Below are 26,493 nucleotides of genomic sequence, written 5' to 3'. Positions count from 1 at the left end.
GATGAGATCCCAGTTGTTGATTCTATCTGCTAGTTCCCGTGCTACTGAAGATTTGTTCATAAAGTCTTTTCCTATGCCAATGTCTTCCAGAGCTCTGCCTAACTTATCTTCCAGCAAGTTTAGTGTTTTTATTTTTATATTTAGATCTTTAATCCACTTGGATTTTAATTTAGTGCGTGGTGAGAGATAAGGGTCTAGTTTTAATCTTTGGCAGGTTGAGATCCAGTTTTTCCACATCATTTATTAAAGAGGCTATCTTTCCTCCAGTGGGGTCTGTCAGCTTCTTTGTCAAAGATGAGGTAGCTGAGTGCATCTGGAGTTGTTTTTGTGTCTTCCAATCTGTTCCACTGATCCTCAGATCTGTTTCTTTGCCAGTACCATGCTGCTTTTTATCACAGTGGCTTTGTAGTATAGTTTCAAATTGGGAATTGTTATACCCGCTGCCATGTGTCTGTTGCCTGGGATGGCTTTTGCTATTCTAGGTCTCTTATGCTTTTTTTTTAAAGACTGTGCTATATTAGCAGAAAAGCCGTCAGAGGTCTGGAAGTTTCTTCCTTCTTTTCTGCCATTCCCACTCACTTTTCAGATGAGCCTTGAAATACCAGCTTTCTTCAGGTACCCACTTCTGTAGTTTCCTCTTCATGTTTTTAGAAGAATCAGGAAAGAGATGTCCATTATCTTGAAGCTACTCCACCTGAATCAGGGATTTTACCCCAGTTGCTATTTATGTAAAACAAAAAATTGTGAAAGCCAGAGGAAGCAGCTCTGCCACCATGAAGCCTCACTGGGGCATTCCAATGAGCAATGGCCGGTGGCCAGTGGAGGTGCCTCCTGATGTGTTTCATTAATTTCCGTCAGCTACAGGGCTTGGAGAGAAAGATCATTTTCCTATGAGCATGTAAAAGAAGTGTTTTGAGTTGTAAGCACCTCGCAGGCTTTTCCCTTACTTTAGAAGAGCATTAATGGGAGATTTTATAGTCACTGTGGGCCAATATTTTTGGAATTGTCTGAAGCTTCATATGAAATGGAAAAAGAAGTTTAGAAATCTCCCCACCTCTCTCTCCCTCTCCCTCTCCCTCTCCCTCTCTCTCTCTCTCTCTCTCTCTCTCTCTCTCTCCCTTTTCTTTGACTCTCTCTCTCTCTCTCTCTCTCTCTCTCTCTCTCTCTCCATTTTCTTTGAGTTTTATGCACTGAGCCTCCCTGGACATCTTTAACAAAGTACTCAGTCTCTCTTTTAATTCAAGTCTGCAAGTGTGCCCAGATTTGTTAGAGCAGCAGAGTAGCATTTGATGAGGTCTTTGTGTGTGTGTGTGTGTGTGTGTGTGTGTGTGTGTGTGGTACTGAGGATTGAACCCACGTATTCTCACTGAGCTGCATCCACTTTGGGTTTTTTCTGTGTGTGATTATTTTGTTTTGTTGCATGTTTAATTTGGAGACAAAGTCTTGCTAAGTCATTGAGTTGCCCATGCTGCACTCGAGCTTGTGATACTCCTGCCTCAGCCTCCCAGAGTGCTGGTGTTAGAGGCGTGCACCATCATATCTGGCTTGGACAGGTGAGGAGTCACCATTCTTCACTGAAAAAGTTATTCTTTTTTTTTAAGCTTCAAGTATACAAAATGGTTTATTTTTCTTGGCAATTTAAAAATACATAGCAATTTAAAGTCAATACATATTAAGTTAGTATTTTGTCCTTACTGTACAATTGATTAGAAGGAACTGATCCATTCAGTTAAAATCTAATGAATATTTTTCTGATCAGGATTAGTATATAAACAAATTTGCTACCCCTTTGAAGATGCTTACAAAAATTACAATATCATAGTTCACATAAAGCCCTTTAAAAAAAACTCACATCACAGGTTGTCTATGTTAAGGGGAAAAAAACGATGGTACTCTTCTCAGGAAGCCCCTCTTGGTCAGGGATTCAGTACTACACAGGTTATGTAAACAGAGGACACAACCACACTCTTTTTTTTTTTTTTTTTTTTTTTTTTTTTTTTTTTTTTTTGAGACAGGGTATCTCTATGTACTTGAGACTGACCTGGAACTCACTGCGTAGCCCAGGCTGGTCTCGAACTCACAGTTATCCTCCTGCCTCAGCCTCCCAAGTGCTGGGATTACAGGTGTGAGCCATCACACCTGGCTCACACTCTTTGGTACCAGTACTGTTGCCAACTTGCACATTTCAAAATAGCTTGAATTTGAACATCTATAGAATGGTTCGGAATTTCTAACTTCATGATTAAATCAGATGGTGATTGTAGTTTAAAATTATATGCTGAAAATACAGGAACCTTATATAGGTTTAAAGTGTAACTATAAAACTTTTTTTAAAAACACAAATTCTAGACTTTTATTTATCAAATTCAGCTTTTCTCTGCTAGACTCATAAACCAGTAATGCTGCTATTCAAATTCACATCTTGTAATATTGAGTTAGTTGGAAAAATCAGTCTTATTTTGCATGTTGCATTTCACACTTCAGGTAGTCAAAAACTGGCCCTGTTTGAACCACTATTATTATCCCCAATAAGTTTTCCTCCCTAAATCAACTATATTCCTAAAAGAAAAAACAACCATTGAGTATATTATTTTTTCAGCTTTAATTGAGTTTATTGGTACATTTTAGGGATACGGTACAGTTATATTCATTGTTGGGATCTTGTACCTCTCCTCTACATGACAAGTCTTGATTCTCATTTTTTCCCCTTACCCCTGCCCTCCCTTCACCCCCTCATTGAGTATATTTTTAAAAAGAACGAAGATCCAAACATGGTTTGAAATAGGAGTTCTAAAAATATTTTGCATAAAAGCTTTGTCACTAGAACTAGTGTGAAGCCTTCACTTCATTATTTTGAGGATGTAGCACTCATTTAGTGTGTATGTTAAGGAAAATTAATTTTACAGACATACCTTGTAACTCTTAAAGTCTCAGAAAAAATGAAGTGAAGAGCTTTGAGTGCCAGCAAAGCCACTTTGTCCCTCCATGACATCAACATTAAACATCCTATTCCTTCCCTCTACCTGTAAAACTTTCACATTTTATTTTCTCATATTTCTTTTAAACACATTTTCCCCCTCTCAGTCTTATTTTCAAAATGAGCAAATTGTGTTCAAGTCCCTGATCTAGTGATTTTTCTATTTGTGGCCCTCATCGCCATGAGAACACAACAGCAACATCTCACAGTACCAAGTCTGTTTCTAAGGAATGGACTGCTTCAGTGTTGGGTCCTACTTTTCATGCCATCTAAAGATTAAAAGATTTCCCCTTGGATTGGATGGTATAAATTTAAATTATGTATTGCCTTTAAAAAAATCAATGCAACCTCATAAAAGATCAACTTGCTTTCCAGGTTGCCTTCGTTATTCTAAACTGAACTACTCAGAAAAATTACTTAAGTGAAAAATTTCTTTTTCTCCGTTCCAGTTCCAAGAATCTGAATATAAACATAATGAGTTATAGTTTCAAACGCCACTGCTAAACTGCTAAACTGTGGTCTAACACATTTAAAATCCTTCTATTTTTGCTTTTGAAAAGCCTAGCCCATTTCTGCACAAAAGGAGGGTATATATTAAGACTGCAGATTTACTGTTTAACATACAAAAAACTTTTGATAATAATAAATGCAACATTTTTTTAAAAAACTAGAATGGAATTATTTGGTCCTATGAGTTTCTTTAGATTTACTTATGATTTACTTTTATGATTTTCCTTAAGATTTTACTTTTTACCTCCCAAGTTTTATCTATAATAACAAATACTTCTCTTAAAATTATGAGAAATGATATGCACTACAGAAAATAATTCTGAGTTAGGGGAAGAAAGAAAAGAAATGATTTAAAAGAGTAGCCTTGCTGCTCTTCCCTGCCATCCTGTCACTCACACTGTCATCAATATCTTAGCTCTACTTTCTTTGAAATAAGTTGAAAAATTCATCATTGGTACTTTAAAGTTTAACACTGGAGGAAGAAAAAAAAAAAGTAGTTTTGTGCAAACATACCTGGAATTCCAGTTTACCATTAAAAACATGCAGAGTGAAGAAGGCCTTCTTCTTTTGACTCCTGTACATGAGGAACTTTACACGTCCTTTACATTTTGGCAGATCTGTGCCTATAAAATGGGCTATTTGGATTATAAGCATTCTTCTGGCTGGTATTGTGACTCTGTAGCAGTGAAGTAGTCTTCCAAGAAGGACTGAATATATTCAAATGTTGGTCTTTCATCAGGGTCCTTCTTCCAGCAAAGGTTCATCAATTCATGGAGTGATTCTGGGCAGCCCTGAGGGCAGGGCATTCTGTGTCCCCGCTCCGCCTGCTCCAGCACCTCACAGTTTACCATACCTGGCTATGGCACTCTCCCTTTTGTTACAAGTTCTGTCTGCAGAATCCCAAATGACCATACGTCAGACTTCATTGTAAATGGACCATAAAGTGCAGCCTCAGCAGCTGTCCACTGGATTGGAAATTGTGCACCTTGTCTTGCAGTGCATTCATTGTCTTCAATTAATCTTGCTAAACCAAAATCTGCTATGTTGCACACAAGGTTTTCTCCTACAAGAATATTAGCAGCCCAAAGATCTCTGTCGACGTAGTTCATTCTTTCAGTACATGCCATACCATCGGCACTCTGAGCAGCCATATCAACCAGCTGGGGAAGCATCTAATATCTTCTGTCTCCTTCCTCAAGGAAATCTAGTAAGCTCCCTTTGGATGTAAATTCAGTGTCAACGTAAATTGGCTCTTCAGAAACAACAGCATAGAGTAGAATGAGTTTATCACATCTTAGTTTTTTCATTATCTGAGCTTCTTGAAGAAAAGCTTCTGGCACCATTGTTCCTGGTTTTAGTGTTTTGATTGCTACTTTTGTGGTTCCAGTCCATGTTCCCATCCAGTACTTCACCAAAGCATCCTTGTCCTAGTTTAACCTCTAGTCGCAAAGACTCCCAATGGATTTCCCAAGTATCTTTTGCTAGACCTTGAATCTGGGGTTTCACAGTAGGACACACAGTTGTTAATTTGTTGTATAAACCATCAACATGTTCTGGGTAGTGTTTCACCAGTTTCTGCAGCATTTCGAATTGTGCTCTGGTTGTGACATAGTATCCACCATTGCCAAGTTTCCTAATTTTGTAGTATTTCACATTGTCCCCCCTTACCTCATCCCAATCACAAATAGACAGGGAGTAAGCACCTTTAGTAGTTTCACTTTCTCTTACTAAGAATATACCTTATTGATTCCCAGGATTCAGAAGTTATCATTCACATTTTTTGCCCATTTTGCCAAAATACTATTCTTCTACCTGAATGGAATCTGCAGACACCGTGCAATTGCTAGGGATATAGCTGTTTTTCCCTGTTGCAATTGACCTCACTTCCCACCAGTCTCCTTCCAAAGAAGTCGTTCTTAAATTAAGGTGCTTTCCTATGGATTTCTGATAGTGGTTATGGCACTATCAGGAGAGGCCTGGAACCCATTCTTTGATCCAGGAGTCTCCCCTCAAAGAAGAAGCTCCCAATTATTGTCATGAGATACAACAAGGAAAGGACATGACAAGCCTGGACACAGCCCAAGTTTGGTTGGAGACTGGGGAAAAAGAGGTAGCACAGGTTTGCAGGATGTTCTCAGCATTCCGGAAACCTTTATGATAAAGAGGCTCACAGAACTTCACAACTCCACATGCAGACTGGTAAGCTTGCCTCAATGGTGGCATTTCCCCAACCAGGAAGTTGCAGCTGGGCCTTACAAGGAACTCTATGGAAGTTCACCTCCCTGCCCAGCATGGCTACAGACAGAGACCACACCTGGAGAAGACAAGCCAAGGTGGGGGTACAGACGATGGGGAGAAAGACAGACTGCAGTGTCAGGAGCGCTTATCTAGAACTCCTTTCCAGCTCTTTGTTTCCATAAATACAAATGAATATACAGTGAAAAGAAAGGAACAATTTAGCTGTGAACCTGATCTGTCAAAAGTCTTACCTGAATCCCTTCCCAAAAGAGTTAGACATCATATTACAGTGATATATGCATACCCATGTTTATAACAGCACAATTCAGAAGAGTTCAATTTTGAAAGCAGCCTATATGTCCATCAACAGACAAATGGATAAAGAAAATGTAGTATTTATATATAATGGAGTGCTACTCTGCCATAAAGAAGGATAAATGAGTCATCTGTAGGAAAATGGATGTATTCTGAGACCATAATGTTAAGCAAAATAAATCAGACACACAAGATTAAATATGGCATAGTTTCTCCATATGAGAAACCCAGAATATAGAAAGCAAAATAAAAGATAGATAATAGGGAGATAGGTCTTTTGCAAATGGGGAGCACACCAAGAGATGGAGAAAGGAAAAGGAAGGGGATAAAACAGAACTGAGATGTGTTATGTACCTGTATCAACTCCCTGTGAGGTGTGTGATCATTATGCCCTGCAAACATGGACAAAAAGAAAAAAATGGTCTTACCTGAAGTTCCAATTACGATACATTTTGTACAGTGAAAGGACACAGACTCAGCTTCTTCCAAAGTTCGCTTTGAGATGTTCACTAAAATTAAGTTGTGAACCTCTTGTGTTACTTGGTACAACAATGCTCCAGTCAGAGTCAAGTAGAACAAACACTCAATCTTAGATGAAAATCTGAGACATTTTCCTTCCTACTATTCTTTTTATCCAAGGTCTGACAATGCCAAATTAATCTCAATTTTTTTTATCAACTTTTCCTGGAGGAAAAGGCAGAGCTACATTCCCTGAAACAGAACTTTTAGGCTAACATTATTACATGGGTTTTTCCACCCCTTCCTTTTGCTAATTCAGAAAGAATTGTCCATCATTCACTCTAACTCCAGCCTTTAAGAGCTGGAGACAAATGCAGTCTGAATATTCACACCAATGTGGTACAAATGAGCTGTGATTTCAGGATGCTGGCTGTTTCACTGACAGGGGAAAAGAGTGGTTTAATATCTTTGGCTGAAAATACTCTCTTAAAGAGGGATGACGAAGGCCAACATTAATATTGAGTTCTGTTATTTAATAACTAAAAATGATATATCATGCAGTAGGGTATCCTGCCTTTAGGGAAAAGTCTGTTTATCAAACCCAGAAAATGCAGCATGGAGGTGAATGTAAACACATGTTGCCCTTAAAGAGCTCTTCTGAGAATTTTCTCTAAGTTCTTTGAAGAATGCTTTCCATTTGTATGTTATATCCATGCTTTTGGATCTGATTTTATCACACCTTTACATTTATAAAAGAGGATGTTCTCTTAAGTTATGATGGTTCCATCCAGGATTTTTAAACTTCACACTGTTGGAAAAAGCCATATACACTCAATGTAAACTATACTTTGAATTTTGCACTGGATCTTTTCCCAGGCTAGCAACATGTATAGTCCAATATTCTCTGGCAATACCTGGTAGCAGAACTCCCACCATCCCTACCTTCACAAGATCAAACAACTGATGCACGACAGTATGGGTGTTCGACAGATAAAGCACAGTAATGCAGTATCGATCTACAATGATTTTATCAGGGTGTAACCCCAGTGTAAGTCAAGAAGCATCAGCATAAAGACATTTTTTATAATAAAAGACTCTGGGGACCTACCTAATTGCCTTGATCAAGTTGCTGGCTAGTGGTTTATAGATTAAAGATGCAGTTGTAGCTGAGGTAAGAGGATCACAAGTTTGAGCCCAGCCTGAGCAATATAGTGAAATCTTGTCTCGAAAGTTTTTGGGAAAAAATTAAAAAGAGGAGGATAGGGATGTGGCTCAGTGCGAAGACTGTGAGTTCAACTACAGGACTGGGGGACAAAAAGGATACAGTTGTAAGTTGGGGTTGATGAGGGGGGCTGTGACCACCATAAGCAGCACCTGTTCACATAGACATATTTAGTCACTTATTGATTCAGTCATTCGACAGACATAGATTGAACTGGACATTCTCCAGCCCAGGTGCTATTTCCTCCATCCCAGGAGTGGACTACCTTAGCCATTCTAGTACGCTTTCCTACAAAATAAACTTTTTAATTTCATGTGGTGGAAAATTGGGTGAATCCAATAATGTGTCCATTGACATAAATTGGTGTGTCTGACTCTTCGTATTTTTCACTGGCCTCATCTTGAAAAGGGTCCTGCTATTTTACATTTCTCTGCCCTCTTGTCCACCCATCATACTTAACTGTGTGATTCATAGGCAAAACGCTGCAATGCACTGGCCATATCAGCTATTCTACTTTCCTGAAAATTGCTTGAAAGAGTGAAGTCTTATTTCCCCCCACATTATTTTTTCCCTAATTTCTGGTTCTTACATAGCATTTTTTTGAGGGAAGAATGTAACTACAGTTTCTAAGAAGTTGAAATGAAAAGCGAAGGAAGGCTGCTGTGACATTGTTATGGATGCTAGTGAGAATAAAAGATGAGAGGCTGGAAGCTAAGCTCCCAGGAAGCCAACAGAGCTTCTGCCACACAGCCTCTCACTGGGATAGGACCCCACAGCCCAGGCCTCAGTGTTTACATTTAATATCACATTCTGATTCTTAAAGAGGCCTCCCACATGAGCTCAGGATCCCTCAAAATCTGGGTTTTCCCTGAACCTAACACAGATACCCTTAGACGATTTAGTTTCATTCCATAAGCTCATTCTGTGGACACAGCAAAGCGAAGGTCAAAGTGAGAATTGTGGTAATTTATTTTTTAAGATTAGAAGATGACCTCCATTTATTTTCTAAAGTAAGCCACCGCATAAGTGAAACAATAAATCAGTCTGCCAAAGCACAAATGAGCATAAACAGGAGATCCATTTTTACTTCATTAGCAAGCATCAAGTATGAATGAACCCTAACTCTGAGTCAGCCAAACCCACCTGAGAGGAAATACCTCCCGGTAAGACTACAATCATTTTATACAGTCGTTTCATCATCAAGGTCCCTGTGGACCGTCTACCTTGTGTCGTCCATTTACAGGTCTTGTGAGTTACAGCAGAGTAGTGATTAAAAGCACACGTTCTGGGAGCTTACTTGTCTTTCCTGCCATCACTATTCTCTTGCTCAGAGGCAGCTCTGTAAGGCAGGTAAGGCAAGGATAGGCTGATAAGTTGGCATTTTTCATCTCTAGTTGTCAAGGCCGATTATTTTTTAACTAGGTCTTATTTTCAGAGAATTGCGGATAATTAGCTATGTGAATCTGACCAATCAACTTAACTGCTCTGGGCCTTTATCTTTTTCTATAAAATGGGAACAATAAAGATTGTTATATGGATTTAAATTGATATTTATGACATTTCAGAGCTTCTCGTAGTGTTGCATAACTATTGGCTAAGGAAACTTCTCCATCTAGATTATAAACTACTATGGCAACTCCTCACAGTACCCATGCTGGTATATAGTCAGACACAGATGAAAGACTGTCGGTCATTGCTGCCCTACAATGTGCTTTCCTTGCACGGCATGAATTTTTAAAACTTTAAATTTGAATGTTCCTAAGTATGCATGCATGCTCCATTTTGCCGAAGGCTCACTCCCAAAATATTTACCTCTCTAACCCTCAAAGCAGTTGAGTTTGTCCTGTGTGTACTAAATGAATGAGCACATGGCACACCAACATGTCTGTAGTTGGTACCCCATTCTGGGGCCTGGGAGATGGGGCCCATGAGGAAGTACTTCAGAACAGCATGTTTGTCTCTCTCTGTCTCTCACTGACCCTGGTCAGGAGTCTCTGTCTGTGTCACTGTCATCCATCCCAGTGGCACGTGCTGAAGCTACCATCTGGAAATGTTGCCAACTCTGGCAGAGAGAAGAGCTCTCTGAAAGTCTCTCTGAAGAAATGAGACATGTCGGTTCTCCACTCACTGGCCAGAACCAGTCCCTTGGCCTCAGCTGACCTCAGAGGGCCAGTAAGTACATTTCTGTGAGGAGGCCAGATGGGAAAATTAGGAACATGAGTCGAAGAGAACCCATGATAATTCTTCAGCTTTTCAATAAGTTAAAGTCAGAAAATACTTTCCTGCATTATACATGTGCACCCAAATCCCCAGTGGTGTGAAGTGACATCAGTTATCTAAGCTGAAACACTGAGAAGCTTCAAACCTTGTCAAAAGAAAGGGGAGTTAAAAATTTGAATAACAAAACATATAGTATTGCTCACCAAGAAGAACACTGCCAACAATGCTATAGAAGTGGAAAGATAGGATGGTCCGGGATAAAGATAAGACCTGAGCCAAAGTCAGGAAAAAAAAATGTGTGGGACTTGTAATGGGAGTAGAGGTCACTTCAGATTACAGGTGAGATGAAGGAGGTGCAAAGTCCCAGAGGCAGAAGTGAGGGCAAAATCATTGCAAGGCTCAGGAGTTTGGCCTGGCTAGGAGTTGTGTTTATAGGGTAGGGTGGGGTGGGGTGAGGTGAAGAATAGTGTGTTGGACAGAGGACCCATTTCATGGAAGCTCTAGGGTCTACAGAGAAGCCAAATGGTGGCGTGTGGGAAGAAGATTATCCTTTCTCAATAGCCCTAAAACCAAGGCACCAAACCTTCCAGTTTCCAGCCCTGACTAGTGATGTCTATTACCCAAACAGCTTCCCAGACCTGCAAGAAAGTCCCTGAATGGAGACAGTAGTAGACCTTGTGTTGCACCTGCTTCCCATTTAAAGCCCTTTTGACTACTCCTCTGCTGACAAAGAATATCCAAGTTAAGGTGAAATCACCTCTCATTGCTGGGGTCAGTTCAGTTTTTTTGCTATATAACATCTGGTTTTCAAATTCGGACCCTGACTTAAATCTGTTTAACTTAAAAAGCAGCAAGAGAACATCTTGTTTTCATGAGAATCCAAAGGCTGTGTCAACAAATAAAAGATCTGTTTGTGGTATTCAAAGTGGAAAAGCTGCTTGCGAGATGTTTGGCCACTAGGATATGTGTATTACAAACTGTCTATTTCTTGGACTCATGCACCAAAGTAAAACCACAGTGGAACAGCTTCTTTTAAATGAGCAAATTTCTGCCTGGTGATGGGTGAGAAACACGTTTTTATTGTCAGCAAGTCGCTGCTTGGATCAAGAATGATGCCCTCTTTCTTGCTTCTTACCATAATTAATACAGTGTCTTCACTGGATTCCCCATGTCTGCATTGATTATTATTTTTATATTACTCATACAGGCTTTCAAGTGGATAAGGAGACAACAATAGTTTGCTATCCTTCAACTTTGACTCATTACTTCCCCCTACCCACTTTTTTCAAAGGAAGTAGAAAGAAATTTTATTTATCTGTTCCCAGAGGAGTATCTGGCACATGTTTGACACAAATTTATATTGCTAAATGAACACAAACTCTCATGTTACAAATTTCTGTTCCCTTGATGAGTACAGGTGTGTATGTGCATTAATATCATTCCTGTTTGAACAATCCACTAGCATCTATATCTTATTCAAATCCAAAAGAAACCATCTGATCATTCCTATAATTCTCTCTCATTGCGGTATCTTTCTTTGTGAACCTTTATCCCAGTTTGTATTTTATTTGCTTATTGCCTGTCTTCACCATCAGACTATAATCACTGCGAGGGCACAGTACCTGAATTCACAACTTATATGCCACACTGCAAAAGGTGGCTACTTCATAAATACTTTGCAATGTGTGTTTCATTAAAATTTTCATTTTTTTTAAATCTCTCAACTAGTTAACTTAGTCCAGTGGAAGTGGATCTATAACTTTAGCCGCACTCCAAAGAAATTCTGGCCCATCAGTCTACCTGGAAAAAGGTGTCACTAAGATGTTTTGGTGTGTGTTGGGCATATGGCTTGATGTCCACATTCACTTGTCTGATGGTCATTACACACTCTTCTGGTGGCCACACAAAAACTGAACTCTTCAATTTGAGTGGTAACAGTGAGGATTCATTTGCTCTATTTGGCTTTGTCTGCCTATGTAGACAGCAATGATTTTCAAGTTCCAAAGGATCCCAAGAGAAATGCTTATTGGTTCACAGGAGGTATAATTCCACAATAGTTTTTTGCTTTGTATATTTGAAAACATTCCCAAAGAAACAAGGTTGGATGCAGAAAAAATATTGGGGGAAAAGCCAAATAATATTCCAAATTCCGAACAACTCTACTTGAATAGGTTGATCTGTCTGCCAGCTGGCCACAGGGTTGACTACTTGTAATATATACTTTGGTAGGCCACATGTAGTTCTTGGAAATGTTTATATTAGGCTAGAGAAACTTAATTATTCTGAAATTGCCAGGACCCTCTTTGATTACTGAATTCAGAGTTGCTTAGTCATCTTTATACTTCGTGTGGACAGCTTTTGTTTGACTGGAAGACTGGGAAAATGCAAATGCACTCCAAGAAGATTTTAGGTCATGTATAGAGCACAAGGGGGCATCTTTTTTTTTTTTTTTCAAGATCCTCAGCAGGTGGCTGCCACATATTTTAATTTGACAAACTGTCAAGTCAAAGTCTTTAATTATAAGTATTTTTCCATTTTCTGTGTGGGTTTTATCAGAAGCAAAAAGCTACTGCTGTGGCTTCTTTGGTTGTGTCCTTATCCTACATTTTTTTAAAAACAGGTTTTCCAGCAAGAATGTGAAGAGACCTAGATTCAGCTGTTAGAGCAGCTTTCTTGTCAGAGAGCACACAAGCTGTCACTGCAAGCCGATTGTGACAAAGGCCCTGCTTTTGACTCTTGGTTTGAATCCAGATCTCACATCCTTGAGCTACTGCCTTCCAATGCAGTGCAGATCTATAGAACTCCAGGGAGGAAATGGGCAGGCACAGTGAGTTTCTTCCATGGATTTTGAAGTGTAAGTGGCACCAGAGGTCTCCATTTCTTCCAGGAATGCCCATGGCAGATGCACACTCTCCTGTGACCTGAGCTGGGTCTCCTAAGACAGATGGTGAAAAAAGAGAACAATTCTGTGGTCAGTGGTACCAGCACCAGGCCTGGGAAGGGTGGGCTCCCAAGCAAACCTTCAGAACTGTGCCTTATGTTTCTAATTACTGAGCATGGTCAAAGAACGAAATCAGGCAACACTTTTTTTCTTTGGATGATGGAAGAATTTAAATCAGCTCTGAATGTCAGTGTTTTCAAATTATGATGGAGGAGTGGCAGGGAATCTGCAAAGGCCATGGAAATCTGAAATATTTCAGCTCAACCCTGATTCTCATCTTTTCTTACTCATCATGTCTTTCTCCTTTTTTTTTTTAATCACCCCAGAAAAACCCATCTGCTCCATCATAAATGCCTAATACCCCTCTTCCGGGAACCAAAATGTCTACAACAAAGTTCTTTCTCTCTGGGAGAAAATAAACACAACTACAAATCAAAATAGAAAATACAGTTCCATTTTACAACCACCATCACACCCAGGGTTGCTAAAGCTCTATTATCTTTTTGATAATGTTGTAGCCAAGCTTGTCTGTTTACCAATTAATTCCAATGCATAAGCAATGCCCTGGAATCCATTCTAACTTTAAAAGTGTGGACTTAATGCCAAGTGTAGGAAAAATAGCTGGTTAAGTTTTGAGGGATAAAAAAAAGTGAGTAGTCACTTCAAAGTTACAATCTTTTAGAGAAGACAAATATATCCTTAGTAATGCAAATACAAGCTATAGACTAAGTGCACCTATAGAAATATAATGCGAGCATCAGCACTAATGCAAGTCAGTGATTGAAACAGCCTAGGGTCTTCTCCTAGTCTTAAGCAAGCCCCCACTGCAAGCCATTTCTTCTATGAAGAAAAGTCTAGATCTCTCCAAGCTGATGAAGGGGTAAAACTATCATCTAAAAGACTCATGAGAAAAGAAGCAAATTGTATAGGAACTTTTCAATTTATTATTTATCTATAAATTTATGATTAAATCATGTGACTATTATGTCCAAAAGACATAATGAATAATGTCCCTTGGTTTGGCTTTAAAGCATTTCATTTTAGATTATAATAAACTCCTAGAAAATAGTCTCTAACTTGTTTTATAATTCCAGAACACAGCAAATGTATTTAACGATGATGATGAATAGAAGTTGAGTAGTTCAGCAGGAAGTAATTAGTACCTGATTAACAATAGCATATTATCCATATACAGAAGTATTGCTATGAACATTAGGCCTCTAGGATACACCTTGTGATTGTTTCTAGAGGCACAAACAAATTTGCTTCCTGCAGTCTATATTCTCTCACCTTAGAGTTTCAAGATAGGTGGCTAAGAGTCTGGATCTGATTTTTAGTCATCACATTAGCGATATTGGTGGAAGAAACCAATACCAAAAAGCAGGCATATGAATCTCTGATATTTTTACAGATGAGCAAGACCAGCAAGGAAAATTATTCTTGTGAAAAGTATGGTGATCTCAGTACCATGTTTATAACTGATAAAACCTATGATCTCTGATCTTCATAGCCAAAGAAATTACTCATGGGTCTTGTTACTCATGTTTAAGTGTGATCTTTCTTCAGGCATCTTTTGCATTTACTGTGTGTCTCACCTTCGCAGAATCAGGTGTCTAGTCACAATGGTATTGCCTAGTGGAAAAACTCCTTTAGGGGAGAACAGCAGGGTGCTAATGAGAGGATCCAAGGAGCACGTCCACACTTGGACATGTGGGATGCTACACCACATACATTCCTGCACCTTCTTCAGGAGATCACAGATCTTTAAAGACAGAGACTCAGACATATTACTCCCATGCATGTCCCTGAAGTGTGCTGCATTATTTCACAAAGCACGATCATTTCAGATGGAGAAGCAGAAGACCTTCTGGCAGGGCTTTCCCACAGAACTTCCTGAAATGATGGAAATATTTTCTGTACTTTGACAGCAGCCCCTGAACACACGTGGCCGATGACCACTTGCGATAAAGTACCAGCAAAGCTGAATTTTTAATTTTATTGAATTGGAATTTATTTTCATTTAAATTCCCTCATGTGGCTGGTGGCTACCAAGTCGGATGGCACAACCTTAAAAATCTTTAAAAATATATTTTTATTGTCACTTTAAAATATAGCATTTCACCCCTGAAATAGTTTCTGCTGAATTATTCAACTTCTATTTGTCATGATAATCAAATACATTTGCTGTGTTCTGGAATTATAAAACAAGTTAGAGACTATCTTCTAGGAGTTTATTATAATCTAAAAATGAAAAACTTTAAAGCCAAACCAAGGGACATTATTCATTATGTCTTTTGGACATAATAGTCACATGATTTAATCATAAATTTATAGATAAATAATAAATCTGACTGGTTCAGTTTTGCAGTAGTCATACCCATTACTGAACAGTTCTGCTGGAACTGCCCCTTTCTGCACACCTAAATTACTGTGTGGTAATTCTGTGTATATCTCTGTTACTCAGACATACATTTAGAAAGCACATTTATACTTTTTCTCTGTTAACAAAGCTATGCATGCACTTTTCCTCAGATGCACACCATTGGTGCAGAATTTACATCTTTGCCTTAGCGTTCACATCTTTGATTTTGTGTTAATCTATTCTAATTTGTATAAATTTGTTCCTCAACAAAGTCTCATTAATTTTGCAGGAAAATTTACTCATCCCTTAAGCAGGAAACAGAAGGAATTATACTTCCAATTTTCATTTCTTCTCATTCCTCCAAGCAACTTTCAAGTCCAACATCAGACTTGATAGTTGGATAGAGATTAGTCCAAATATTAGTCCTGGTTTCCCACTGATTTGCTGTGGTTCGGGAGCTAATGCCAAAGTTCTACATGTCTTGGTATCATATACTGAAAAGGAGATGAATCTCCTCTTTTTCTTTGGGAGGACCAAATGATAATCACAGAGTTTTGAAAATATAAAATACTCCAAATTCAGGTGATATTATTCATGGCTAACATTTTAATCCCTAAACATGTTGTCTTCCTGAGTGCTGAAGTCAGTAGAAGTAACGCTCATCATCTCACAAGTCTAAATTTCCCAGATTGGCAAGGCAGAGGGGGAAGTGTGCAGACACTGGCAGTAAAAGAATGTTCATTTGTCAAGTCTCCTGTTTCACAAATAGAGAAAAAGTAAGTTTAAAGGACTGAGCAGGGAGGATGGAGAAAAAAACAGATCACATCCTATTAACCTACTCTTAGTAGGGATTCGTGTTTTGGATTCTGCTGGTTAAAGACAAGGAGCAACTGGAGAAGGCAAAATTTCTTCGGTTGATCTTATTAGTTCTTATTGCTATTGCTATCTTGACAAATGTGCCTTGTGATTGCTTGTATTTTGTTAAGCAGCACAGATTTTTTGGAACAAGATGGTGAAGCTTGAGCGAAAGTTAAGTTCAAACTGTACATTATAACCCATTGGTTTATTTGGTTTTCTAATCCCAAATGAAACATTCAGTTTAGAAAAAAGCAAAGCTGGCTGATAAATTGATTCTTCTAGGACTAATTTCATTTTATACAATCAAAAAGAAAACACTGCCAAGTTTACTGTGTTAACTCCTATAAATGTAGGCTTGTATAACTTCTGAGATTCGTATGTAGCCTAGTCCCAAGGTCTTTGATCAATTTGTAAGCACTGAGCAGTCAATAAAGTACAGAGAGACAAATCAGGTCAAGTTATATTTCCCAGGTTAATAAAGGTTTAAAAAATTCTAATGTAAATATCCAGTGGCTCAAATCAGGTACAGTTCCTGAGTGCTTATTATATCCCAATCATAAGTGTTTCTTTCTAAAAGACTATCTGTGCATATGTGGCCTTCAGGACAAAAGCCTATAGGAAGTAAAATACCAATAAAGGTATTTAAGTGCTATTCAAAGAAAATAATTAATGGTCTGTTGCCAGGCAGGGATCATTAATTATAAAAATAAATTATAGATGTTCAAAACGGAAGATTTCACTTCCAAGTGAGAGGCTTTAGGCAAAGCATCAGGAAGGACATGAAATTTGATCCAGAAATGAATGAATGAATACAATACAGAGGGTGAAGAGGGGAGGGAAACTCATGCCAGATGGATGGAATAGAATAAATAAAAATGCAGAGGTAGAAAGTTGTATGATGCATTTGAGAGGTTTAAAATATTTTTGATCTAGGATGCCTGCTATTAGATGCGTGAAAGAAATCTCAATACTTTTTTAAATCATACAATTAAAAGAGAGCACACTTAGATATTCAAATCACTTATACCTGGAAGAGAAGAAATATGATATGCCATCACTTTTGTATTATATGGACTAGGATGAAACTTTGGATCTCATCTGGTCCACTTGTCTCATTTACAGAGAAGAAAATCTCAAAGAGCTCTGGACCAGTCTCCTAAGTCTGAGTCCAGGTCCGTGCTTGCTGAAGGCTTGCGGAAGGAGGGGGGGCAATTAAAGGGTTACAGCAAGTGAAGACAACTTAAAGATTACAGATGAGGGAATCTTCTGAAAGATGAGGGGGTATATTTCACTCAGAAATTACCCAATACCGATAGGATGAAGAAAAGCACCACCGAGTATTAATGGCTCAGCTGAAATTAGTACAAAAGACAAAACATGCTCCCTGACTTTCTCCCTTAAATTTCTGAACAGTAACAACAAAAGTAGAATGTTGATGACAGGTGTGACTCAAGATGAAGACAGGTATCGCAGGCCTGTGTATTAGTTCACTTTCTTATGCTATAATAAAATACCTGATGCTGGGAGATTTATAAAGTTTGTTGGACTCACAGTGCTGGAGGTCAAATATCACAGCACTGCCCTCTACTGGTCATTATAGTGAAGACTTCCTGGCAGGCAGTATCCCAATAGCAGGAGCACGTGTGGGATGAAGAGATCATGTAGCAAGACTGGAGACCAGGGAGCTGAGAAGGGTCAGCCTTGCTCTTTCATAACACCCTGACCAGAGAACAAGCCAGGTCCCATGTGAAATACCTTCATCCCTTCTAAGAGCTGGACCCTCAATGACCTTACCACCTCCTGCCAGCTCCCATTCCTTAGGGATCCTACCCGCTTCTTAACACCAACACACAGAAAACCAAGCTTCTAAAACATGAGCCTGCGGGGAACAAGCCACATCCAAACTACAGCAGCCTGATCAGAGTTTAAAGAAACACAACCTACAGAAGAGCAAAGGCCTTTATTGTCTTGTTCATTATTATTTCTCAGTGCCTCTGTGCCTGGCACATAGTAACTCTCTGTAAATGTTTATTGAATATAGTTTACATAAATATTTTTGTGAAGTTTCCTTCAAATAGTTGGACTGTGCAATTTATAGTGAATGCAAAGCAATGACTAGTTAGGGCCTACCTAATAATGGGCATGCTAGTGTTAAAAGACCGGAATCCCTTGCAATAGCCAAGAACAATTATGCTGATCATTACAGTAAGTGGCAGGAGGAAAGTGTATGATAAGAAAGATGTAATGTAAGACAAGCAACTTTTAATATATCAAAGCAGTGTATACCAAGATGCTGTCAGATATACGACCACCCTGTTTTTTGCATTTTACAGAAAGTACTAACAGTAAAAGAACAGAGGCTCCATAAATATTTATAAGGCTAGTTTGAGATCATTTGTGACTTGGTAATTGTGATTTATATGGGGTTGACAATGAAGGCAGGGGTAATTTTTAAAATCACTCTGGCTAAAGTCTTATGATCCAAGAAGAAGTAGAGATCACTGACATTTCCTCCAGGAACTTTGGGGTGCTCCTAACTGCTCCCTGAAATGCAAAATAATTCCTAAAGGGAACAAATGAACAAGTCCAAGAATAGTCTAGTGGTTAAGAGTACACACACTTTGGGATTCTCTAGGATGGGATTATAATAGCTGCTTTATCAGTTTATGTAGGTAAAACAAAACATATGCTAAATTGACCCAGCAGAAGTACCTAGCAATAAAAAAAAGACAAGGAAGAAACTTAAATGCCATTGTTAAGGGAAAGAAGTTAATCTGAAAAGACCACTATGTATGGTGCCAAGTGTACAGCCTTCTAGAAAACCCAATGCCTAGGTTTGGCATAAGGGGGAGGAAAAGATAAATAGATGGAGCACAGGGAATTTTAAGGACAGTGAAGCTGTTCTGTCTGTAATGGTGAATGTATAACATGAAAATTATAGAAGGCTACAACACAGAGTGAACGCTAATGAACTTCAGTGCATAATAACATAACCAGAGCTGTCAATTGTAACATATATTCCACATTACCATGGGATATTAATAACAGGGCTATTAGTTTCTCAGGGCTGCTGTAACAAAGTACCTCTAAGTGGGTGGCTTAAAACTAGCTAAAGTACTGTATCACCGTTCTGCAGGTTTCAAGTTTTTTTTTTATTGAGTTTATTGGTACAATCTAGGTATACAATACAGTTACATTCATTACTGGAATCCTGTACCTTCACATGACAGGTCTTGGTTCTCATTTTTTCTCCTTGTCCCTGCCCTCCCTTCACCCCCTCATCTCCTCCCCATTTACAAACACTTTATTTCTATTTTTTTCATTTTCTCATATTTTTTTTCTTTTCCCTTATTTCCTTTCCCCTACCCTTCCCACTTTCCTACACCTTTAGCCCTTTCCTTCCTATTTCACACTGTCAATTATCTCATTAGGATCTTGTGTACTGTTATAATTTTTCACACCAGAGAGACTATTCGGTATTTACACATGTGTGACTTACTTATTTCACTTAGGAGTATATCCTCAATATGTATCCATTTTCCTATGTATGACTCTAATTCCTCATTTTTATGGCTGAGTAGTATTCCATTTTATAGAAAAACCACATCTTTATCCAGTTTCCAACAGATGGGCAAATGGGTTGTTTCCAAGTTTTAGCTATTACAAACTGTGCTGCTATAAACATTGGTGCACATATATCACTGTGGTATGTTTCTTTTAATTCTTTTGGAAAGATACCCAGCAGAGGGATGGCTGGGTCAAATAGAACCTCCAGTCCCAGCTCTTTGAGGTATCTCCATATTGATTTCCACAGTGGTTGCGCCAGTCTGCACTCGCACCGACAATGGAGAAGGGTTCCTTTCTCCCCACAACCCCGCCAATATTTGTTATTGGTTGATTTCTTGATAGCAGCCATTCTTTGTGGGGTGAGGTAGAATCTCAGTGTTGTTTTCATCCTGCAGGTTTCAAGTTTGACGTCAAGTACTGAGCAAGCCCAGGATTTTTATGCCACTATTCAGTATATCTTTTCATGAAGGGTTACAGTTCAACCCAAATGAAGGAGAAAGTGGGGGTGAGGGTAGGAGAAAGGGAGTGTATAGAAACTCTGCACTTCCTGTATAGTTTCTTTTCTGCTCTGAGAAATAGTCTATCAATTAAAAATTTTCAAGGGATTTAAAATGGCTACCACGTAGTACGCAAGGGTTAGCTGCCCTTGGAGCCTTCGCTACTTTCTTTGATGTTTTATTCTCAAAGCACTCTGAAGCCAACCCTGGCAGTGCCCCCAAAATCGCAAGGGTCCCTCCTCCTCTCCCACCCACCCATTTACTCTTTGTTTTATGATTAATTTGGAAATACATAGGATTTAACTCTCACCAAAAGGACTTATCCCCATACTTGAGTGCTGCATTTGAAAGAAACCTGCTTAGAATTTCTCTTGCACTTCATTTACACATGTGCATGTATGTGCACACACACACACACACCATAGGATCTCCCAGCTCCCACCAGCCCTGACCCAAACAAAAGCAGAAACAGACTAGTTCTCTTTATTAAGGAACCACGGGAAATATCTACAGTGGGGGCTTATAGAGGAAAATGAAAAAACTTTGTGAATCATAGGGAAGGGAAAGGAAGAGATGACAGTGCCAGGCCCTAGGTGCTGGCACCTCTTGTCACATCCTGCCACCGATCTGGGCCACAAGCTTTGTAATGTCTTTACCAAAAAGAAGATCCCTGTGTTAAGTGAATGAAATCAGTGACACTAACTTTCGTCCCTTAGTTATGGTAGGAATGTCTTGTGAAGCGGTTTGTCCCCTTTACACAAGGAGTCACATCACAGTTCTTTCAATTGCATGATCGCAATCCCCCCAACACACACTAATTTAGCAACTAACACTCCTTCAGATGTTCATACCCGTTTTCAAGAATGTATCTTTCAGATACCGCCATACAAACCTGCCGTAGTCCGTGTTGCTCTCTCATGCCACTCCGCACTGTGACCCTGGAGCACTCCATTCACGGTTTACAGAATCCCTCCGCCTTGACGTTGCATCTTTTCATTGGCTAAGAGTTTACTTCCTAGCCGGTGTTGCAGGAAAGAATTCAGCACTCACGCGGGTGGAGTGGGGAGAGGAATTACTGGCTGGGGACATGGAAACTATTACTCCCGAAGTGGAGGGGAGTCACTTACAATTTTACACAGACAGAGCTCCTCTTACATAGAAACAATTCCAGAGATGTTCAGAAAGGCTTGTGAAGTAAGGGTGTGAGGCTGAAGGAAGACCTGCGGCCCCAGTCTTCAGGGAGACCCACCAAGAACTGTTTCACAAACATGCACACCTATTCTCCCTTGCACAGTACACACACACACCAATCACATAGTATCACCCTATGCACTGGTGTGTTTTCTCTGTCCCTTCTCTCTCAGCTACACTCATACAGAAAAGCACTAGTCTGTAGAGTTGTATGAAATACCACATTCTCACTCATGCCTTTTCACTGTCCCTGAGAGTGCCCTTGTGCACATTCAGCAGAATTCTCGTGGTAGGTAGTTTTTCTATGGTTCAAAAAGAAAAAAACTGCCCAAGTAAGTAACAAAAGGCGATGAGCAGGAGACAGTGGGTAGGAGGAAAAGAATTTGAGTGGGGAGAGAGCCAGTGAGGACAGTTGCCAAAGTGACCTCGTGATCCTCCTCGTGGCTCTTCCCCTGAGTGCTCTGGGACGTCAGCGTTCCTGCAAGCCACGTGCATCTTGAGCTATTTCTTCCTTGCTCCTTAGCATCTCCCGCGCAGGTGCAGGGCACTGTGGCTGACAAGCAGCCGGAACGCACTCTCACCTGTGACCAGCCAGGAGCAGCAACCAGAGGCTCCAAGGATGCTCTCCAAGCTGCTTGGATAAATTGAGAAAAGTCAAACCATTTGCTCACAGACAGACCTCGTTCTCACACCTCTCTGTGCTGTTGCTGTGGTTAATAACTTAATGCAACAGAAGACTATGCTAATGAAAGGAAAAGAGCTTCCTCTCTCTGCAAAACATCTGTACCAAAGTTTCTGTCCTGCTTCCCACAAGTGTGACTCACACACCTGACCTGAGGTTGGAACAGGACCTCATCCCAGGGAAAAAGACTCTCACACAGCTTCCTAAGAAACCCTCAGATCACTTGTTTTCATTCTAATAATGACAGACAGATCAGACTAAAAGTTGTAGACATTTCGTTATAGTGAATTAAATTTTTTTTTTAAACAGTTGTTTTTTTCATCACAGGCAAAGTGTTAGGAAGTACTACTCTTTCTCTAAGTGAAACAGAACAACAGATTAAAGTTTTTAAAGCCCAAATACCAAAATTTGAATTTCTAAAGATTTATGAATAACTTAAATAATATCCTAGAGGATAAGAAAAAGGAAAAAATTTCAAACATTATATAGCTTTGTTTTTGTTGGCTGATGTTTTATTTTTGTTTTTGTGAGCTTTTTGAAGAGGAAGGGAAAATCCTTGAAAATAAAATAATTTGTCAATTCATTTAGGAAGGTTTCTGACCTTCCTTCAAAATCGAAGTTTTGCTCTCTGTTCCTCAAAGATGCCCCCAGTTGACGGCTTAAGGCTTCTCACGCAGGGCGCAGGACTCATCCAATGTGCACAGAAAGAGGTGGAAAATATTTTTGTGATCTGAGGCCTCAGAGCCGAGGATTCCAGAGGAAGTGGAGGCCTCCTGCTCCACACAGGAAACAATCTTCAAGCAGGCAGGCCTTAAATGCCAGATTCCAGGCCGAGTTTAACTAACCACTGACAGCTCTGTAAACAAAGCAAGGACAAAAAGCGCCCGCTTCCCCTTTCCTGGTAGTCATTTTGGGTTTGGGGGCTGCAGGGAAATTCTGGAATCCTTGACTCCATGGCACAGAAACACGGGAGAAGCGGGCTCCTTCTCTGAAGAGCTGGAAAGCGAAGATCTTTCCTAAATTAAAACTATCACAGAGGAGGTAGGAAGGGGTAGAGAGAGCTGAGATTTTTGAGCACGATTACCACTTGAAGTGCTGTTAAAAATGCTGCTTCACAATGTTTATTCATCAAATTATTGCTGTAGCCTTTATTAAAATCTGGATGCTAGTAGTCATTTAGGGAATATAAGTGATATTTAGATGCTGCAGTATTTCTCTCTTTTACTTTTTTTCTCTTGTGCCTTTTTTTCCTCTCTCTCTTTGTATGCTTTTTCATAACTTTTGTCTAAGGGTTCAGCAAGTTACAAAGAATCAAATTATTCAGTCATTCTACCAATATTTTAAGTCTTTAAGACCTCTTTGTCTCTGGGGATCTTTTATTATTTTTTTTTTAAATGTAACCCTGGGATTTTATGGATTTGTCCCTAATTATTTCAGGAATGATGCTGAACTGAACTTAGTCTGGGAGTTAGAAATTGATATCTAGCTACCTTATCATCTTCAAAGGCATTTTTCTTAAGAATAGAGAAAGAAAGGAGTGAAAATGAAGGAATAAATCAATGTCTGAGGGATAATGGCTCAGATATGATATTGACTCTCCCTCTTCCCATTTCATTCCAGACATCATCTGGTCTCCCTAAACCTTGAAACCTCACCATGGATGATTTTGAACGTCGCAGAGAACTCAGGAGACAAAAGAGGGAGGAGATGCGTCTGGAAGCAGAAAGGTAGGAAATCCAAGTTACAGATCCTTGTGTTTCATTATTAACAATGTTGGTCTCAGGCCTCAGAGACTGAGGAACACTGGTGTGCCAAGCTGGGCCACTGTGCGCGTCAAACTGGGCATAAAAGAAGTAATGGAAAGTTCCCCTGACACTGAGACTTTACATTTTGCATTTAAAAACAAAGGAAAACAAACGAGTAGGAATAAAAAGGAGCTGGGAGAAGAGTCACACGGTTGCATTTAATCAGTGCTTTTCATGGTTGAAGTTTTAATGGCATAGCCAACGTGTAAAGAAAGGTTTAAATAGTTAATGATATTCAAATTACAGGAAAATGTCAAATATTGAATACTGTAACCATTTAAGAAATGAGTCTTTACTCTAAAAAAGGAAAGACAAGAAGTCCCAGAGGAGACTCGTGACAAATGTTATTCTATAGAGAAGCACCCAAGTCCGGGAATCGCTGTGGAGACTGTGGTATAGCTGGAAACTGTCATGCTGTGGGAGGCCTCTGGAGTGGTGACTTTGAGAGCAGGCTGCAGAAATAGACTATCGGCATATAAAGTGTAGAACACGAATGTGTATGTTAACATTTAAGCCCAAAACGAACAGTGGCATTTAATGTGGCTTAAATCAGATGTTCTTTTGAGAAAGCAGATCAGACAGCCACAGGAGAAAACTATGTAAAAAATGTCCTTGAATTCAAATCAGTTTATCTCCTCGTAATCCCAATGTATAGATGAAAAGATGGCAGCAAGATGATCCTTCATTCCATCATTCTGCAGTAGTAAACTGAAAGCTTCCACCAACAGCCTGGGGGCCTTATGTCCTACTTATTTGTATAAAGACTGTAAAGAAAGATAACATTCCTGCCTTGGACTAGGTTGGCCAGAGTCTATGCATATACACAGAGCACCACAAACATTATGTGTGCTCGTAGAATCAAATCCTATCCATATCACTTACGAGCTATGTGGTCATGAGCAGGTGACCTCTCTCTAATCCACAGCTGCCCATCTGTATAGCATAGAAGCTACCAAGCTTGTGTGCTTGTCATAAAAAGTATTGAACTTCCTAAGTGCCCTTGCCCAGTACCTGGTACATTGTGTCCATAAATGACAGTTATTATCGTTATTGTTATTATTTACCATTATCGCTAGCTAAACAGGTTAAAAAGAGAACAACTAGTAGTAAACCAGGAAGTAAATATTAACACCAAGAGAAGAAGAAGTAACCATCGTCCTTCAATGAAACTAGTCAGAAAGGGATTTTTTGGAAAGGTAAGCCATGGAAAGTGATGGTAATGATGAACCATAAAGGACAGGCTGCTAAGAAGGGAAATGAGCTCAGCAAAAGCTCAGAAGCAGAAATACAAATTCTGGTGCAAGACATCTGTTTAGTGCTTGAAGGAAAAGGGGGTTGGTCTTGCACATCTTGGGTGTTTCTGTAATAGGAATAGAAGAGGTTTAAAAAGCAAGTTATGTGTGATGAAAGTATGTTGGAGAAAGTCATCTGCAGTGGACTGGAACACAGAGATACAAGCACTAGTAGAGTTAGTACTGAGCGTTCAGCCTGAATCAAGACTTTGACTATGGAATTGATGAGATCACATGTGCAAGTCATTATAGAGGGAGCATTAGAAAGCCTTTTAGGAAAGAGAAGTCTGAGGAACTGGAGAGAAAGTCTCCGCATTATTCCAAAGGGAGAAGATGGGAAGGATTCCTTTCATGAGTAGTCATGGCAATAGTGTCTCATTTCAGGTAGAAACCACATCCAAATGAAGGTTTCCGCTTAGTGGAGAGAGATAGAAAATTTCAATCTTTGTTCAGAAAAGAAGATAAATTATTATTAGAAAAGTACATTTGGGCAAATTTATATGGTGGTGGTATATAAGCTGAAATAGTGATATTCCCAAGAAAGCAGGTATATAAATAAGAGGTCCTAAAAACATAAGAGACACTGTCAAAGGAGACAAAACATCAGAGATGGGGACGAGCAGGGAGAGAAGTGGACATCAAAGGCTCATAGACAGTGTCCAGGCAGGCCCAGCAAAACAACCTCTCATTCTCTCCACTACCATGTTATTTGGCTTCAGGCTCCCCTAACAATCTGCAAAACATCTTTGCCAAGAAATATTTATTAAGCACCACCCAGGTTCCAGTGTCTATGCTTGGGGTGGGGGAAATAATGCTGACAAATAAATAGACATGGTTTCTGCTTTTAATGTATCTCAGGACACGGCAGGAAACCAGAGTTGAGTAGGATCAGGAAATCAGAGCAGAGGGGCAGACCTACCAACGGTGAAGCTAGGACTGAGAGGAAGGAGGACTTGGATATTAGCCATCATATTAGACTCATATTGTCAGCTCCTTTGTTTTCTACATGAGCGAAAGTTAGGAAATCGTTGTGAAACAAGTGACAGAATTAACTTTCTGTGGTTAGAGTGACACTGCGATGAAACTAGATAAGCCAAAGCTTTTCAGATCCAGGGCTTTGCCTAAGAATTGCCTACAAAGCTACAGTACTTGATTAATTCTTCTCTTTTTTTTTTTCTTTTATTGAGTCTGTTGGTACATTTAAGGTATACAGTACAATTTCGTTCATTACTGGATACTTGTACCTTTACATGACAGGTCTTGGTTCTCATTTTATCTTTTCTTATTTTTGATTGTTTGTGTGTCTGCACGTGGGTGTGTGTAGAAGGATTTATTTTCCTTTAATGTCAATCTTAAA

At 39.4% G+C, this 26,493-nt stretch overlaps 1 protein-coding gene and 1 pseudogene across 5 annotated transcripts in view; one reads left to right on the top strand and one right to left on the bottom strand.

Moving 5' to 3' along the window:
* Nucleotides 1-26,493, top strand: part of Cald1 (caldesmon 1) — a 197,436-nt gene that overhangs the window by 70,938 nt on the left and 100,005 nt on the right. For all 5 annotated transcript variants that reach the window (XM_010616153.3, XM_010616152.3, XM_010616155.3 and 2 more), the window contains exon 3: nucleotides 23,660-23,766. In XM_010616153.3, the coding sequence (XP_010614455.2) occupies nucleotides 23,696-23,766 (71 nt within the window). In that variant the 5' untranslated portion in view covers nucleotides 23,660-23,695. The remainder of the gene's footprint in view (nucleotides 1-23,659; nucleotides 23,767-26,493) is intronic.
* Nucleotides 4,132-9,109, bottom strand: LOC104856720 (annotated as a pseudogene).

This window comes from Fukomys damarensis, unplaced genomic scaffold, assembly GCF_012274545.1.
Source record: "Fukomys damarensis isolate Sample0158 unplaced genomic scaffold, DMR_v1.0_HiC HiC_scaffold_16, whole genome shotgun sequence".
In the NCBI taxonomy this organism is placed as follows: domain Eukaryota; kingdom Metazoa; phylum Chordata; class Mammalia; order Rodentia; family Bathyergidae; genus Fukomys; species Fukomys damarensis.
The sequence above is the reverse complement of the archived record's forward strand: the minus strand, read 5'-3'. Positions and strand labels throughout refer to the sequence as shown.